Source organism: Coregonus lavaretus (genome assembly GCF_964263955.1).
Source record: "Coregonus lavaretus genome assembly, chromosome: 15".
Classification (NCBI taxonomy): Eukaryota; Metazoa; Chordata; class Actinopteri; order Salmoniformes; family Salmonidae; genus Coregonus; species Coregonus lavaretus.
The window spans coordinates 43,161,796-43,179,658 of NC_140002.1; the positions used below are offsets into that span (position 1 = coordinate 43,161,796).

The 17,863-nt window shown below is 43.5% G+C and overlaps 1 protein-coding gene across 1 annotated transcript; it reads left to right on the forward strand.

Moving 5' to 3' along the window:
- Positions 1-4,018: 4,018 nt before the first annotated feature.
- Positions 4,019-16,468, forward strand: LOC311142141 (H(+)/Cl(-) exchange transporter 5). The gene is made up of 13 exons (XM_084177733.1): positions 4,019-4,118; positions 4,570-4,704; positions 4,911-5,059; positions 9,890-9,989; positions 10,108-10,295; positions 10,382-10,504; positions 10,606-10,812; positions 11,334-11,414; positions 11,568-12,110; positions 12,220-12,406; positions 12,570-12,968; positions 13,703-13,919; positions 14,076-16,468. Exons 2-13 carry the CDS (start codon positions 4,578-4,580, stop codon positions 14,164-14,166), a joined length of 2,412 nt encoding a protein of 803 aa, XP_084033859.1. The 5' UTR covers positions 4,019-4,118; positions 4,570-4,577; the 3' UTR covers positions 14,167-16,468.
- Positions 16,469-17,863: the final 1,395 nt, after the last annotated feature.

Consider the following 17,863-nt stretch of genomic DNA (forward strand, 5'->3'; position numbering starts at 1 on the left):
ACATGTTCAGATGATGCAAGTCAAAGCAACAATCTTGTGGATCCTTTCAGCTTCTTGTGGATAGCAAAGCAGAGACCAATCTGGTGCTAAAGAAGTAGCAGTCTAGTTGTGTGTTAAAGGTTGAACCTTCATGCTGACAATGAGTCTGTAGATGCTACAGAGCCAGTTTTGGTGTTATTTGAAACCTTACCGTGTGCTTTGAAATATGAGTAGTGTTAAGAATACCATTTCTTGACATTAATTTATGGATAATAAAGTAAATATCTCAAAAGTACCCTTTTTGATTTTGATCATTTTTAGACATATTGTTTTAAACAATATACTCTACAAGTACATCACATTTCCAGAGTGGGCTCTCTGCTACTTTGAAGTTATTATACATTGTATGAGCACCACCAACAGAGTGAATCAGAAAATGGATTCAAATGGAACTTCCTCTGCTGGTGATTTGCAGAATTTGCAATCCTAAAGGAGGGCTGTGATTGGTTAATGACCTACAGTATACAGTGAGGGAAAAAAGTATTTGATCCCCTGCTGATTTTGTACGTTTGCCCACTGACATAGAAATGATCAGTCTATAATTTTAATGGTAGGTTTATTTGAACAGTGAGAGACAGAATAACAACAACAAAATCAAGAAAAACGCATGTCAAAAATGTTATAAATTGATTTGCATTTTAATGAGGGAAATAAGTATTTGACCCCCTCTCAATCAGAAAGATTTCTGGCTCCCAGGTGTCTTTTATACAGGTAACGAGCTGAGATTAGGAGCACACTCTTAAAGGGAATGCTCCTAATCTCAGCTTGTTACCTGTATAAAAGACACCTGTCCACAGAAGCAATCAATCAATCAGATTCCAAACCCTCCACCATGGCCAAGACCAAAGAGCTCTCCAAGGATGTCAGGGACAAGATTGTAGACCTACGCAAGGCTGGAATGGGCTACAAGACCATCGCCAAGCAGCTTGGTGAGAAGGTGACATCAGTTGGTGTGATTATTCGCAAATGGAAGAAACACAAAATAACTGTCAATCTCCCTCGGCCTGGGGCTCCATGCAAGATCTCACCTCGTGGAGTTGCAATGATCATGAGAACGGTGAGGAACCAGCCCAGAACTACACGGGAGGATCTTGTCAATGATCTCAAGGCAGCTGGGACCATAGTCACCAAGAAAACAATTGGTAACACACTACGCTGTGAAGGACTGAAATCCTGCAGCGCCCGCAATGTCCCCCTGCTCAAGAAAGCACATATACATGCCCGTCTGAAGTTTGCCAATGATCATCTGAATGATTCAAAGGAGAACTGGGTGAAAGTGTTGTGGTCAGATGAGACCAAAATTGAGCTCTTTGGCATCACCTCAACTCGCCGTGTTTGGAGGACGAGGAATGCTGCCTATGACCCCAAGAACACCATCCCCACCGTCAAACATGGAGGTGGAAACATTATGCTTTGGGGGTGTTTTTCTGCTAAGGGAATAGGACAACTTCACCGCATCAAAGGGACGATGGACGGGGCCATGTACTGTCAAATCTTGGGTGAGAACCTCCTTCCCTCAGCCAGGGCATTGAAAATGGGTCGTGGATGGGTATTCCAGCACGACAATGACCCAAAACACACGGCCAAGGCAACAAAGGAGTGGCTCAAGAAGAAGCACAAGGTCCTGGAGTGGCCTAGCCAGTCTCCAGACCTTAATCCCATAGAAAATCTGTGGAGGGAGCTGAAGGTTCGAGTTGCCAAACATCAGCCTCGAAACCTTAATGACTTGGAGAAGATCTGCAAAGAGGAGTGGGACAAAATCCCTCCTGAGATGTGTGCAAACCTGGTGGCCAACTACAAGAAACGTCTGACCTCTGTGATTGCCAACAAGGGTTTTGCCACCACGTACTAAGTCATGTTTTGCAGAGGGGTCAAATACTTATTTCCGTCATTAAAATGCAAATCAATTTATAACATTTCTGACATTCGTTTTTCTTGATTTTGTTGTTGTTATTCTGTCTCTCACTGTTCAAATAAACCTACCATTAAAATTATAGACTGATAATTTCTTTGTCAGTGGGCAAACATACTAAATCAGCAGGGGGTTAAATACTTTTTTCCCTCACTGTATTGCCAAATTATATGTATAAAATGGATCTTATCTTCAATGTAGCAGAGAGCCCACTCTGGAAATTGTATGCACTTGTAGAGTATATTGTAGAGTAAAAATTCACAAAATAAAAAATGGTACTTTTGAGGTATTTACATTTATATTGTTAATTATCCCTAAATGTATATAAAGAAATTGAATTGTTACTATTAACACTTCTCATATTTCAAAGCACACGGTAAGGTTTCAAATGTCACCAAGACTGGCTTCATCTACAGACTCATCATTGTAGTGTCTTAAAGAAGGCCCGGGTAAGGCCAAATTTCCCAACATTAATCAATTATTTCTCAATAATAATTTGGGATACAGTATTTAAAGGTATGCCAAACATCCTTCCCCCAAAGGACCTTTCTATGGATTTTATTTCAGGAAGAGTCCAAATCACTTGAGTGTTCCTTTTTCCATTGGCCCCTAATATAAAAAGCTCCATCAAAGTAGATCTTGTGTCAGCGGAATCATGCATTCAACACAAAAAAGGAAAGATATAAACAGCTACCACATATTGTGTTCCTACATTTTGCTGTAAATAACCAATAGGCACAGATGTCAATTCAACATCTATTCCACATTGGTTCAACGTCATTTCATTGAAACGACTTGGAAACAACGTTGATTCAACCAGTGTGTGCCCAGTGGGTCTTCACATAGCTTAATCTTTGGTGGAGCAGTGGCGGGGAGAGAAAGATTTACGTGTAAAGAACTGGGATTATGAGTTGTGTCATGCAGATTCCACTTATTATTCAGAATTAGTCATAAATATTCATAATAGCCCCAGGACCAGAAACAATGTAGCCAATGGGAATAGAAATATCCACAGGGTGACTTAGAGGACGTAATTCATGACCCGTGTTGTGACATGTTTTGGGTGTTTTGTCTCACAAATAGTAATGAATAACACAATCATTTTAGGAAGTTTTTAGGTCTGCATGCACAGACTTCCATATCAGGCTTGATCAAAATCAAATCGAATTGTATTGGTCGCCTACACATTTCGCAGATGTTTTCGCAGGTGCAGCGAAATGCTTATGTTTCTAGCTCCAACAGTGCAGTAATAACTAACAGTACAATACACACAAATCCCAAAAATACTAATAAAAAAATCAATAAACACAAACACTCTGATGGCCTGATGATAGAAGCTGTTTTTCAGTCTCTCGGTCCCTCATACCCCAGACTAATTCTGTAGACCAGCCTACATGTCAATTGACTAAATTGGCTATCTAACATGTTGCATTCCAGTCATTGATTGCTGTGAAAGTACTGAACTGGTGAAGGTGATTTCACTTATCATATTGTTTTCACTTCATCCTTTGTCCAAAGATTGGTTGGTGCAGATGAAGCAGAGGTGCCAATGAGAGGTCACTAGACTACATATGCACTGTGGACATAGTTCGATTTGTTCAAATGAGATGGAGGGTACACTAGGATTATAACTCTCACCATTGTCTGTTCTGTGTTTATTTTCTAGAAAACAAGGACTCTAAAAATATATAGGTTGTTGGTTTTGAGGAGTCATTGAACCCTCTACACTGCATGCTTCAATAAATAGTGCTTGATTTCAATAGTGAACATATACCCAAATACTTAATGCCATTGCTGAACTTTTTTTGAGACTGTAATTTGATACATGGTCATCTGCATACATGCAAACAGGTATGTGTGACGCCAATGGAATCATCATGGGCAATGAGTTTGGGGACTGGACGAGGCATAATGTGAACCTTGTTTTCTGTACTGCTAGTCAATTAAAATCTACTCAATTTCCATTGTGATGGGTTTCTAACCAGAATCTTTGGGAAAATAAAGGAATAATCAATCACCGATAAACTAATAAGTATTAGCATCTGGGATCAGCTCTCAATGTCTGTCGTGGCAGGAAGTTGTTGGAATTTGGTTAGGATCTTTAAACCTCAGTGATAGGATAGGACAATAACAGATCAGAGTTCTCTGTCGAAATCCATCCGACGAAGTAATAACGATTTTTTAAAATTTATTAATATGATGTCAATAATATGTGCTTGCACAGGAACCTCTCTGCTTACTATTGCTTGCAAGGTTTATGAGTGTGTGGCTGAAGCTATCGAGCTAGCTAACTTAGCTAGCTGTCCAACCACCTATCTAGTTAGTTAACGACGTTAGATAGCTAGATAGCATGCCGGTTGGAGACAGACGGGTTGATGTCAGTCAGTAGCTGGCTAGCTAACCACAACAGCCAGGCGAACACAATAATAAATTAAAACAGACAGAGCTAAGTTAACTAGCCAACGTTAGTCTGATTGATTAACTAGCTAACGTACGTTAGCTCACGTCGTTAGGGCTCCGGGCCCGAGATGTAACTAGTATAGCGTATGTAGTTAGGTGGAGGATTCATTTGAACTCTGCTTTTGGACCCTGACCTTATTCCGTGTGTGTTACGTCAGGATTCTCGATGGATAACACTGGATATTGCAACGAGAGTAGCACAAGTGACGAGGACATGGTGGAGATAGCAGGGGCAACATTAGACTTCTCTACCACAGAGGATGTACCACCCTTGGACCGAGACTATGGTTCTGGTAAGACAAAGGCCCATGTGTGTGCCTGTTTGTGTTGTAGTGATTTTACACACACATCTTTTGTGCCAAAACAAGTCCTGGGTATTGCAAATGTGTGATTTCGTTTTTTTGTTGTTGTATTAATTTAACACCATAATGTGTTTACCTCTGTCCTTTGAATCCCTCCTCTCTTTAAATCCTCACGTCTCTCCTCCCTTCTCTTCCAGGGGATAACCCAGGTATGGAGGAGGTGAACGGGGTGCCTAAGCTGATGGACCTGCTGGATGATCCCGTGCCAGGGGTGGGCACCTATGAGGACTTTAACACCATAGACTGGGTGCGGGAGAAGTCCAAAGACCGCGACCGCCACAGAGAGGTGACCCACATCTACTTATTTCTTAACCAACTTCCCAACCCTTATCAAAACACATGCCTCAAACAGGCTTCAGACTGTATCTATGTGTGCTGGTCCTCTTTCGTAGGTGTAGTAACAACACCTGTAGATGTTTTACGTGGCATTACTGTCTAAATCAAAAGTATCATAGTGTTATAACAACCATATTTATGTAAAAAGGTATACCCAAATGCGCATCAGCCCAGCTTAAACGTAAAAGGGGGGATCAGGTGCTCAACTGAGGCACTTGAAAATCCCCAAAACATCCCTTACCCCAGGATACTTCAACTGGTGACTATCCGGGAGAATAAAGAAAAAGGAGCACTGTTGCCGGGTAAATCGGATAGATTTATTGACGGGACAAACAAACAATAGGCTTACGTTTCGGCATGAATCGCCTTCATCAGAGCCTTGAATAGGAAAAATGGAGGCACCTACAGTATATACCCTCGCAGGGGACTGTCCCACTCATCATGTCAATACGGTCAGTAGTAGTAGTAGCAGCAACTACACAGGTTATTCAAACGAGGATGACCATCATTCAAGATTCCTACACAAATTCCACTTGAAAAGCAAAAGACAGAAATAAACAAAAAATATGAGAGAGCTGTTCATTCAGACCCTTTAGCTCGACGCAATCTAAGCAGTCGATCCAAAGTGCCTCTCTCTGTAACAATTTCCTCACAATATTGCCACCTCTGGAGGGAAGAGAAACTTTCTAAATTCCCCAGAATTTCAAGGTTGAGGCTGAGCCATGATTGGCATTCACATAATGCCGCACGATCGCATAGTCCATATTTTTTGTGTGGATAGCTGTTTTGTGTTCAGCTATTCTTAATTTGAGAACCCATTTTATCTGACAAGCCAACATGGGCATTTGAGCATGTAAACAACGTGTTGTGCTACAATTTATGAAGTATTTTATCTTGTATTCTTTACCCGAGCGTGGGTGATAGAATACTTTTGTGTCACTTGAGTTGGATAAATGTGTACAATATTAGAAAAGAACGGGTTAGATAAATAAATTAACAATGCTGTTTCTTCCCAGAAACCCCAAAACAAATTAGCATAATTTGGCGCAAATGCCGAAAAAGAGCCTACTGTAATAATTTTAAAAAAGTTAATAGATAATGCCATTTCGGTTAATGTCAAAATAAAACCAGAAGGGGGCAGCAGACCTTCAGGGTGTGTATCTACAGTGCATTCAGAAAGTATTCAGACCCCTTTTAGTTTTTCCACATTTTGTTACGTTACAGCCTTATTCTAAAATGGATTGAATAAAAAAATGTCCTTATCAATCTACACACAATACCCCATAATGGCAAAGCGAAAAAAGGTTTTTAGAAATTTTTGCAAAAAACCCAGAAATACCTTATTTACATAAGTATTCAGACCCTTTGCTATGAGACTCGAAATTGAGCTCAGGTGCATCCTGTTTCCATTGATAATCATTGAGATGTTTCTACAACTTGATTGGAGTCCACCTGTGGTAAATTCAATTGATTGGACATGATTTGGAAAGGCACACAGCTGTCTATATAAGGTCCCACAATTGACTGTGCATGTCAGAGTAAAAACCAAGCCATGAGATCGAAGGAATTGTCCGTAGAGCTCCGAGACAGGATTGTTTCAAGACAGAGATCTGGGGAAGGTTACCAAAAAATGTCTGCAGCATTGAAGGTCCCCAAGAACACAGTGGCCACCATCATTCTTAAATGGAAGAAGTTTGGAACCACCAAGACTCTTTCTAGAGCTGGCCGCCCGGCCAAACTGAGCAATCGGGGGAGAAGGGCGTTGGTCAGGGAGGTGACCAAGAACCCGATGGTCACTCTGACAGAGTTCCAGAGTTCCTCTGTGGAGATGGGAGAACCTTCCAGAAGGACAACCATCTCTGCAGCACTCTACCAATCAGGCCTTTATGGTAGAGTGGCCAGACGGAAGACACTCCTCAGTAAAAGGCACATGACAGCCCGCTTGGAGTTTGCCAAAAGGCACCTAAAGGACTCTCAGACCATGAGAAACAAGATTTTCTGGTTTGATGAAACCACGATTGAACTCTTTGGCCTGATGCAGAGCGTCACGTCTGGAGGAAACCAGGCACCGCTCATCACCTGGCAAATACCATCCCTACGGTGAAGCATGGTGGTGGCGTTTTTCAGCGGCTGGATCGAGAGAGAGAGAGATTAATGGCGCAAAGTACAGAGAGATCCTTGATGAAAACCTGCTCCAGAGCGCTCAGGACCTCAGACTGGGCGAAGGTTCAGCTTCCAACAGGACAACAACCCTAAGCACACAGCCAAGACAACGCAGGAGTGGCTTCGGGACAAGTCTCTGAATGTCCTTGAGTGGCCCAGCCAGAGCCCGGACTTGAACCCGATCAAACATCTCTGGAGAGACCTGAAAATAGCTGTCAGCGATGCTCCCCATCCAACCTGACAGAGCTTGGGAGGATCTGCAAAGAAGAATGGGAGAAACTCCCTAAATACAGGTGTGCCAAGCTTGTAGCATCATACCCAAGAAGACTCGAGGCTGTAATCGCTGCCAAAGTTGCTTCAACAAAGTACTGAGTAAAGGGTCTGAATACTTATGTAAATGTGATATTTTCATTTTTTTTATTTTTTAATAAATTTGCAAAGAAATCTAGAAACCTGTTTTTGCTTTGTCCTTATGGGGTATTGTGTGTAGATTGATGTTGGGGCAACATTTAAAAAATCCATTTTAGAATAAGGCTGAAACGCAACAAAATGTGGAAGAAGTCGATGGGTTTGAATACTTTCCGAATGCACTGTATATCCTTGTATTGCTACTGCTGTATCATCAAATTAATTGTCTAAGTGAGTCTCAGAAATGGCTAATATGAATGTTATCTGATGTTAGCAAGTTTGTGATTTCATTAACCTTATTTCTAAGGCTACATATATTCATATGGGCTACTTTCAGCCCTTTCCTTGGGTAGCTTTTCAGAGAGGGACATAATATTGAAAAGAGCGAACACAGCAAGATAAAAAAAATATACATTCAGCAGTCCGTTAATCCGCTGGTGTGTGTGTGTGTGTGCTGCGGGGTTGAAGCTACGAACACATAGGCTTGGCTCTCTCATCCCTTCCAGGCTTTTGGGAGGGAGGGTGGACAATGAGCCTGTCATAGCGGATGCAAGCAATGCCCCATGCGCTCTGGCAGCTTTCATGGCTAGGATAAATTCTTTCCTCTTCTGGCGCATAGCTTCAGGATAGTCCTCGTTGAGGAAGATGTACGTTCCTCTCAAGTTCTTGGCTCTTTCCAGAACAGCTACCTTGTCCTTGAACCTCAGGAACTTGACCACTATCGGCCTGGGCCTGTCACCTGGGCTGGTGGTGGGTTTTCCAGTTCTGTGGGCGCGCTCCACCTCAATCTTCCTGTGGTCCATCTTCAGTTTCTCCGAGATCATTTCCCTCACTTTGTCCTCAGACTCCGTCCAGGTCTCATGTGGAGATTCTGCAATTCCGTCCACAACAATGTTGTTCCGCCTTGATTGTCCCTCGAAATAATCTGATTTCTCTGTCATTGTTATCATGGATTCACATACAGAACTGATGCCCTCTCTCAATGATTTACAGATTGCTGTCATCTTGCCGTTCTCATGTTTAAACTCATCGAGCTGACCCTGGGAGAACTGCAAACTGTTCTTCAGGTCCTGGACCTCTCTGGTCAGGTCGTCCATTCTTTTATTAGTTGACTCCACCAGTATTTGGACACAACACTTGAAGCAATTTTCTTGTTGTAACAACTGCTTGTAGAACTATTTATGTTTGTTTTAAATATCCTTCACCTGTGATAGACACCACTATCCTCAACGGTACTCCCCCCGACTTTGGTCATTGTCACGGTAGCAACGTAGGCTACACTGTTACTCCTCGCAGTTCCAGACAGGGCATGTTGCAGGGAAAATTTGAAAAAAAACCAACAACAAACAGCAGGGATCTAGCCAGCCACAAGCCCAGGAAAATCCGCAGTCCCAGCCACAATGGCTAACCGCGTCGCGGGCTGCGTTCAAGCCCTCAAGAAAAGCCTGCTAGCTTGACAGCTAGGCTAGCTGCTACGCCAAGCAGCTCCTCACACCCTTGGTCGGCAGGATCACTGGACAGATAGTAGCGATCTCAGCAACTGATGCCAACCGCTTCGCGGGATCCAACCTCAAAGGGTAGCTAGCTATTAACTTTTTCAATAGACTTTCAAAACTTTCCAACAACAAACTTTCCATCAAACTTTCCACAACGTCAAACCGAGCTCTCCCTCGTTCTGCGTTCAACAGAAAGTGACATGAGCACTCTGTAGTAGCACTCTGTTGCATTATCTCTGTCTCTGCTTTTGTCTTTTCAATGACAAGCAACATGAGATCCAGAGAGCATTTGTTCAAAATATTCTCATCTCCGCATAAAATGACTGTCTTCTAAGCCAAAAGCGGGGGCCTTGTTAATTATATGCCGCCGAGGGGTACTCTGATAGAGCAATAGAATGTCAAAATAGGCAACTCTCTTTCTCTGTTCTTCTAAGTCTGTTTAATTTGCCAATGTCAATATTGGGTTCGATTGGCTCGGTGAGATCTTGGAAGAGTGAATGTGGAAGTATAATGCGCTTCCTTATAAGAAGAGTATCAGATCTCTTCTTTGTACTTATTTCGGCAAAATGGCTCATTGTAAAATCCCTTTGTGGCTGTAGGCAAGCTGCAGGGGTTTGTGTGGGTGTCCTCCACAAACCGCCAAAGTAGAACAATGGGAAAAGGGTATACTGAAAAGCACTTCAGCCCAGCTGAATATTTGTCTTTCTCTGTAGATTACCAGTAAAAGCAAAGAGTCCACATGGGCGCTGGTGAAGAGTGTCAGTGATGCCTTCTCTGGATGGCTGCTCATGCTGCTGATTGGACTCATGTCAGGTCAGTCTAAATGGATACAGACATACTTTTTAATTTGATTCCTTCTACTAAGCCCCACACAGCAGCACCCCTGGAAGCCATTGATTGTGTTGGTAATTGACCTTGTGGTCTATTCCAGGCGCATTGGCAGGTGGGATCGACATATCAGCCCACTGGATGACAGACCTCAAGGAAGGGGTTTGTCTGAACGGGTTCTGGTTCAACCATGAGCACTGCTGTTGGACCTCCAACGAGACTACCTTCCAGGAGAGGGACAAGTGTCCCCAGTGGAAAAGCTGGGCCGAGCTCATCATCGGCACAACAGAGGTGGGTTAAAATTGTACTACTTGACCCATTGTTTTAGTTTTATGTGAGTATTTTGGTCAGTCTTATTGTGACATTTTTCTCTGCAGGGTCCCTTTGCGTACATTATGAACTATCTAATGTATGTGTGCTGGGCTCTACTATTCTCCTTCCTGGCTGTGACACTGGTCAGGGCCTTCGCCCCCTATGCCTGTGGCTCTGGAATCCCAGAGGTAAGACTACTTTATGCCTCTTGCCTTATTTGACACGTCTTCTTTTGAAATAGGACAAATGATGTGGGTCATTTACCCATGCTATTTATTTTCTCCCCCAGATCAAAACCATATTGAGTGGGTTTATCATCCGAGGGTACCTGGGGAAGTGGACCCTGGTGATCAAGACCATCACCCTGGTCCTGGCTGTGTCGTCAGGGCTCAGCCTGGGGAAGGAGGGACCCCTAGTCCACGTGGCCTGCTGCTGTGGCAACATCCTCTGCCACCTCTTCACTAAGTACCGCAAGAACGAGGCCAAACGCAGAGAGGTGAGGATCAATAGTAGTGGGTTATTCACAAACATCTAAAGGTTTTAAATGGATGGACAGGTTAACCTTTGACAGTCCTTTTCAAGGAACTGGCACAACTTGCAAAAACTATGACCACTGATGTTGTTTTGCATTGACTCTGAAATCAAGCTGTGTCAAAAGAATGTGAGAGAGCCTCAAGTCAGGCTCAGCACGGGAAACCCCCATGAAGTATAAATAGCCTGTAGATGGTCTCATGGATTTACGATTTCAACAAACACAAACCCCAAGGTGATATTTGTTCTATCCTGCCACAGCGAGACAGTATGAATGGAAGTGCAATGCCACAATTATGCAGTGACTCTTTCTCAATTCTGTAAACATTGTGCCTGAGATTTTATTTCCAACACAGAGATATTTTGCATTGATTCATGGCATTATATTAGCTGTTATTCAGCTTTGTTGCTGAGCTGTGTGCTATAAAGCCTTAATGTAGTGACACATTGATCACCTTCCTTCCTCTCCTTGGTTGTTTGTGTCAGGTTCTGTCAGCCGCTGCTGCCGTTGGTGTGTCTGTGGCTTTTGGTGCCCCCATAGGAGGAGTGCTCTTCAGTCTGGAGGAGGTAACAAGTGCCTTGACTTCCTCTTTTTATGCAAATCTGTGTTTTATGACTGTAAGTTAAAACACTCCTAAAGTTAACTTGAACGTTAAATTCAAATGTTAACGTTTGACTAAGAGCGCCGTGTAACTGTCCGTCTCCTCATGGTGCTGTCAGGTGAGCTACTATTTCCCTCTGAAGACGCTGTGGCGGTCGTTCTTCGCGGCCCTGGTGGCAGCCTTCACCCTGCGCTCCATCAACCCGTTTGGAAACAGCCGCCTGGTGCTGTTCTACGTGGAGTTCCACACCCCCTGGCATCTCCTGGAGCTCATACCCTTCATCCTCCTTGGCATCTTCGGCGGCATCTGGGGCGCCTTCTTCATCCGAGCCAACATCGCATGGTGCCGGCGGCGTAAGACCACGTGGCTGGGCCACTATCCGGTCCTGGAGGTGCTGGTTGTCACCGCGATCACGGCGGTGGTGGCTTTCCCTAACAGCTACACACGCACCAGCACAAGCGAGCTCATCTCTGAGCTCTTCAACGATTGTGGCCTGCTGGACTCCTCCAAGCTGTGCAACTATGACAACGCCAACGTCACCAAGAGCAGCAACGAGCTGCCGGACCGTCCGGCTGGAGATGACGTCTACACGGCCATGTGGCAGCTGTCCCTGGCCCTTGTCTTTAAGATGCTAATTACCGTGGTTACCTTCGGCATGAAGGTACTGGAAGACCTCATCCTCCTACCATAGCCTGTCTATATGGCACATCAATGAGAGCTCTTCCATGTGATTTGAGTATTAATATAACAATGTCTTTCCGTTCCTCCAGGTGCCTTCTGGTCTGTTCATTCCCAGTATGGCGGTGGGGGCAATCGCAGGCAGGCTGCTGGGGATAGGCATGGAGCAGCTGGCTTACTACCACCATGACTGGGTGATCTTCAGAGGCTGGTGTTCCCCTGGTGCTGACTGCATCACCCCAGGCCTCTATGCCATGGTGGGGGCTGCTGCCTGCTTAGGTAAGGCCTGCACGGGTACTGTATGTTGGCACCTTGCATGTTTAAGAGCGTTTTCTTCACTTGTTTTTGTCTTTACTCTGAACTTCTTTTTCCTGGTTAAATGTTGCTATCTTGAGGCTATGCCTAATGTTTTCTGCCTCCACCCCTCTCTCTGTGCCCACAGGTGGGGTGACCCGCATGACCGTATCCCTGGTGGTCATCATGTTCGAGCTGACCGGAGGGCTGGAGTACATCGTGCCCCTGATGGCGGCGGCCATGACCAGTAAATGGGTGGCGGACGCCATCGGGCGCGAGGGCATCTACGAGGCTCACATCCGCCTCAACGGGTACCCCTTCCTGGAGGCCAAGGAGGAGTTCAGCCATAAGACGTTGGCCATGGACGTGATGCGGCCGCGTCGCAGTGACCCGCCGCTCTCCGTACTGACCCAGGACGGCATGACGGTAGAGGACGTGGAGACCATGATCACAGAGACCACCTACAGCGGTTTCCCCGTGGTGGTCTCCCACGAGTCCCAGCGCCTGGTAGGCTTCGTGCTGCGCAGGGACCTCACCATCTCCATAGGTAGGGATAATAGGTCATCATATGTCGTGCTAGATGCTGGCTTTTGACCAACATGTTCACTGTTATCAAAACAGTGAGTATGGTTACATGCACACAATAATGCAATTATTGTGGATAGTCAGATGAATGTAATAGTTCGATTCAAATGTTTACATGCTTTGCAAGAAGAATGATTTCCCTAATTATCCTGTTTACAAGGACACATCTGAAATCAGGTTACCTGATGGCACTCTGATAAATGCAGAAAATCGCCAATCAAAATAAACTCTCTTCCACAGCGGCCATGTTATTTTTGTAAAGCATATTTGAGTTCGGACATATAAAGTTTGTATGTGAAAACTACTGCTAAGACGCATACATTCAGTTGTTCCGAACTCACTTCACTCGTGCTAAAGAGGGAGGCTCGCTCGGCTGGTGCGATCACATGAGCAGATCAAATACACTGCTTGAACGCAGATTATGGTGTTTACATGTCCTAATAATTTGAACGATTTCTCCGAAAACCAGGTGTTTTAATCGGCGTATGCTTACTTCGATTTTGACCTTATGCCGATTTAAGATAAACAGAGTAAGGTGTTTACATGACTATTGTAATCTGCCTACTGCCATAGTCAGTTGAATATCGAATTATTAATGTGCATGTAAACTTACTCAATGTCATTAGCAGTGTAATTAACACATTTTTGGTCTATTTGTCTCTGTCACTCCTCTGTAAACCCTCTCTCCCCTCTCAGAGAATGCCAGACAGCGTCAGGATGGGATAGTGAGCACCTCCAGGATCTTCTTCACGGAGTACACCCCCCCTCAGCCCCCCAGCAGCCCCCCTCCTCTGAAGCTTCGGGGCATCATGGACCTTAGTCCCTTCACTGTCACAGACCACACCGCCATGGACATTGTGGTGGACATCTTCAGGAAGCTGGGCCTGCGCCAATGCCTCATCACACACAATGGGTAAGACACCTGCTACTGAGAACTAGCTATGTCGCTAGGAACCACTGCTTATATACATTTCATGAGTAGAACTGAACAGAAACCCCAAGACAGACCCAAATAGTGGCAGAACTTACTTATGTATTGTATATGGTTTTGTCCCTGTCTCTTTTGCAGTCGGTTGCTGGGGATTATCACAAAAAAGGACATTCTGAAGCATGTGGCCCAGATAGCCAAACGGGACCCAGACTCGATCCTCTTCAACTGATGCTTCGCTACCAGCTGCAGCACCTTTGGCCAGGCATCACTGTGGAACCACAGCTTTTACCCAGGCCTGTCTCCAGGCCAACTCCATTGCAATACGTTCATGTCTAACTAGTGGTTTCCTCCCACTTTGAAAACATTGCAGTGACAACTGGCCACTTCATTAGAACTATGGAGGTAGAGGAGTCATTGGACTTCAACAGCAAGCTGGCTTTCCAGGATTGACCCAAACGATGAACTGGATTTAGAAAAAGTGTATGACTTGTTAAATGACTGTCGGTAACTGTGAGAGTATTTTTCCTTGGCCGTATAGGCAGGAGTGGTCTTCCTCTTCAGTTGTTCAGGTATAGCATGTGTCTCTAGAGAGACTAAGGAGCCTAAAGGAGCTGAGACCAAATCTGGAATCTTGAGGTATTAACAAAACCACTGCCATGGAAATCTTAACCCATACAATCACTAAGCTAGGAGTGGAAATTATCAGCTTCAACCTATCAAAACACCATGAGGAAAATCGCAGTTGAAATTGTGAAGTCACTGTCTGCCTAAAATATTTGTTGATGTTGAAATGTTGAAGTATTTTCCCTGGTGTTATAGCTACCACTGTTTAGCTCTACAGAAATGTTTATTTTCTTGGCAATGTCTTTTTTTGTCATGTAATGGGTGGTGGTTTTGACACAGACCTGGAGATGTCTTCGTACAGACACACTCTAATAGACTAGACTAAAATAACCTTCCTCTGAAACATGCATGCTGTGGTTATCCGCTTTGACCACAGGGAGGCACTACTGTGCACTATTCTGCGATCACATGTATATTTCTTTGCAAAATCAATTTCCTGCATATTATGCGATGGCTTGCAAATTTGACCAATCACCGCACAATTTCCACATAAAACAGTCAAATTATCATAAGCACATGCAAAATGTCAGATTTGCCACAGCAAAATCAAGCATTTTGACCTGCAAATATCACCAAAAATCCCAGCGAAATCCAGGAGGGACTGATTTATGAAACTTTACTACCAACTGATCAGTAACAAACACTCAAAAGTGCAATCATGAAAATATGAATTGTATTACTCATTTTGAATATGCACCCCTATATTTCTGAGCTTTAAGACCTTTTCAGTGAATAGTATTTATTGCATAAGTTTATGGAGCACACTACAGAATCATAAAGTCAGTGACTAACTGTAAGTCGCTCTGGATAAGAGCGTCTGCTAAATGACTAAAATGTAATGATCAGGCAGTCTTGAGGTCATGGACAATATCAGTGTTGGTGTGTGAGGGGATGATTGAGAGAGGGAGAGGTCTCCAGTATGTCACATCTCATATCATCCTCCTGTTATCTCTTCGTCTGTCTATGGTCTGGGAGGGGCATGTGTTCTTGTTGCTCTTCCTTGCTAAGGCCCAGGCAACGGCGGCCGGATCTAGAGACAGGACTGGCCTGTCAACACTAGTGAAGAACTCTAGATTTCTTCTCCCTCTTACCTCATTATCTTACTGTCTCACGAAGCCCTCACGTCTTGCCCTCCCTACAACAAAGTCCACACTAAGAATGAAAAATGTATGCACTCACTAACTGTAAGTTACTCTGGATAAGAGCGTCTGCTAAATGACTAAAATGTCAAATGTAAGAATGAGCAACTGAAATGTAGCATAGTCTCTTAAACATGAACTAAGCTGAGGAACCTGCCCAGTGAGAAATTCTTAAATCTCACTTTTACCTTGAGCAGGTTGATGGTGGCCATTCTTAAGCTAGATTCATGGATTCCTTGACATCCTGTCTTATCCATAAGTGTCTCCATTGTTGTATTACTTGTATACCGTAGTTCATTACATCAGTAAAAGGCTTAACTGTAGGGTCTCATAGAGGTAAACACATTTCATTTTAAAGCATTTCATTAAAAAAAATAAGTACTTATCCGTTTTTTCGGGGGGGGGGGTGTAGCTACAGTTACGTTATCAAACTGTGTGTCTGTATTTGTATTTATGCCATGTGCAATGGTTTTGTATCACTACCATCTGCAATAGTTTTGTATCACCACCATCTGCAATGGTTTTGTATCACCACCATCTGCAATGGTTTTGTATCACCACCATCTGCAATGGTTTTGTATCACCACCATCTGCAATGGTTTTGTATCACCACCATCTGCAATGGTTTTGTATCACCACCATCTGCAATGGTTTTGTATCACTACCATCTCATGTAAAGGTGCAACTGAGATTCAAAAATGTGAAATATTAATAATTTATTCCCCGTCATTTCAACTTTGCTACAAATTAAAACAATGTTAACCTTCACATGAGTAGATACGTGCTCTTTGTGCCCAGTTACTCACCAACAAGTACAGTACACAAGTTTGGAGTCATTCTCACTCTAACATCATGAACCCATTAAGTCCCTCCCTGAGGGTCTTACCAGAGTATAACTCACTGCTGTGGGCTTTGTGTGAATGGCCTGGGTGACCTTCCATGCCTGTCATGAGAAAGTGACAGGAAGATGTCTAGACAGTAAATCATGTTTATTGTTTCAAGCAATAGTCAAATACACAGTCAAAAAAAGTCACTATTTTCAGACATTGCCAACATTTTACGTCAATAACACATTGTCCATTTTAGGATATGGCTCTGCATAGTACTTAACAGGAAGTTCAAACTTGATTCATACAATACTTATTACTGTTCTACTGTCCAGCTCGGAATCTTTGTATGACTAAAGAATAGTACAGGTATCTGGTTAACTGCAGTAATCCGTAATACCTCCACCCACAGTAAAGAACAACCTAAAGTTGTTGCTGAACCCCCCCCCCCCCCCACCCAAGAGGGCCATTACCAAAATCCCTTGGAGCCTTACTGACACCCATTAAAAAAGGTTTTGTACAAACTACAAGATCATGGCAGGATCAACAAGACCTTCATTGTTCCTTGTTTTTACCCCTCAAGAGCCCATTGTTTGTTTGTTATCCATAATTAACTATAGTTATGAAACCACATCCATCACAAAGCTTGTAATTGTATTCTCAATAGGTACATTCAACATTAAAATAACCCTCCTGGTGCATGAGTGCTTGTTTAGTGCCTGTTACGGGTCAAATCAGAACAGAAGAGTGGTTCCTTATGGACACCAGAGCTTTAGTTATCTTTGGTGGCTGGTAGTGCTGCATACCTCTACATACAGTATCTGGGGAGAATTCACATATTTCTTTACCTCTTCCCTCAGTGCTGGTGATACTTATTAGTGATTGTGCTACAGTACCAAAGTGGGATGCCAATTAGTCCACACCACCCCATTCTAATGTAGAGTCGTTGATGCCAATTAGTCCACACCACCCCATTCTAATGTAGAGTCGTTGATGCCAATTAGTCCACACCACCCCATTCTAATGTAGAGTCGTTGATGCCAATTAGTCCACACCACCCCATTCTAATGTAGAGTCGTTGATGCCAATTAGTCCACACCACCCCATTCTAATGTAGAGTCGTTGATGCCAAGCCACCTGTGAGCCAGTTTTATAAATGGCCTGTGCACAAGTCTGTGGCTGGCTATTTCATAACCATGGTGATTTGAAGTCTATGTCCACTGACTTGTAGTAAAATGTGTAATCTATACTGAACAAAAATATAAATGCAACATGCAACATTTTCAAAGATTTTACAGAGTTACAGTTCATATAAGGAAATCAGTCAATTGAAATA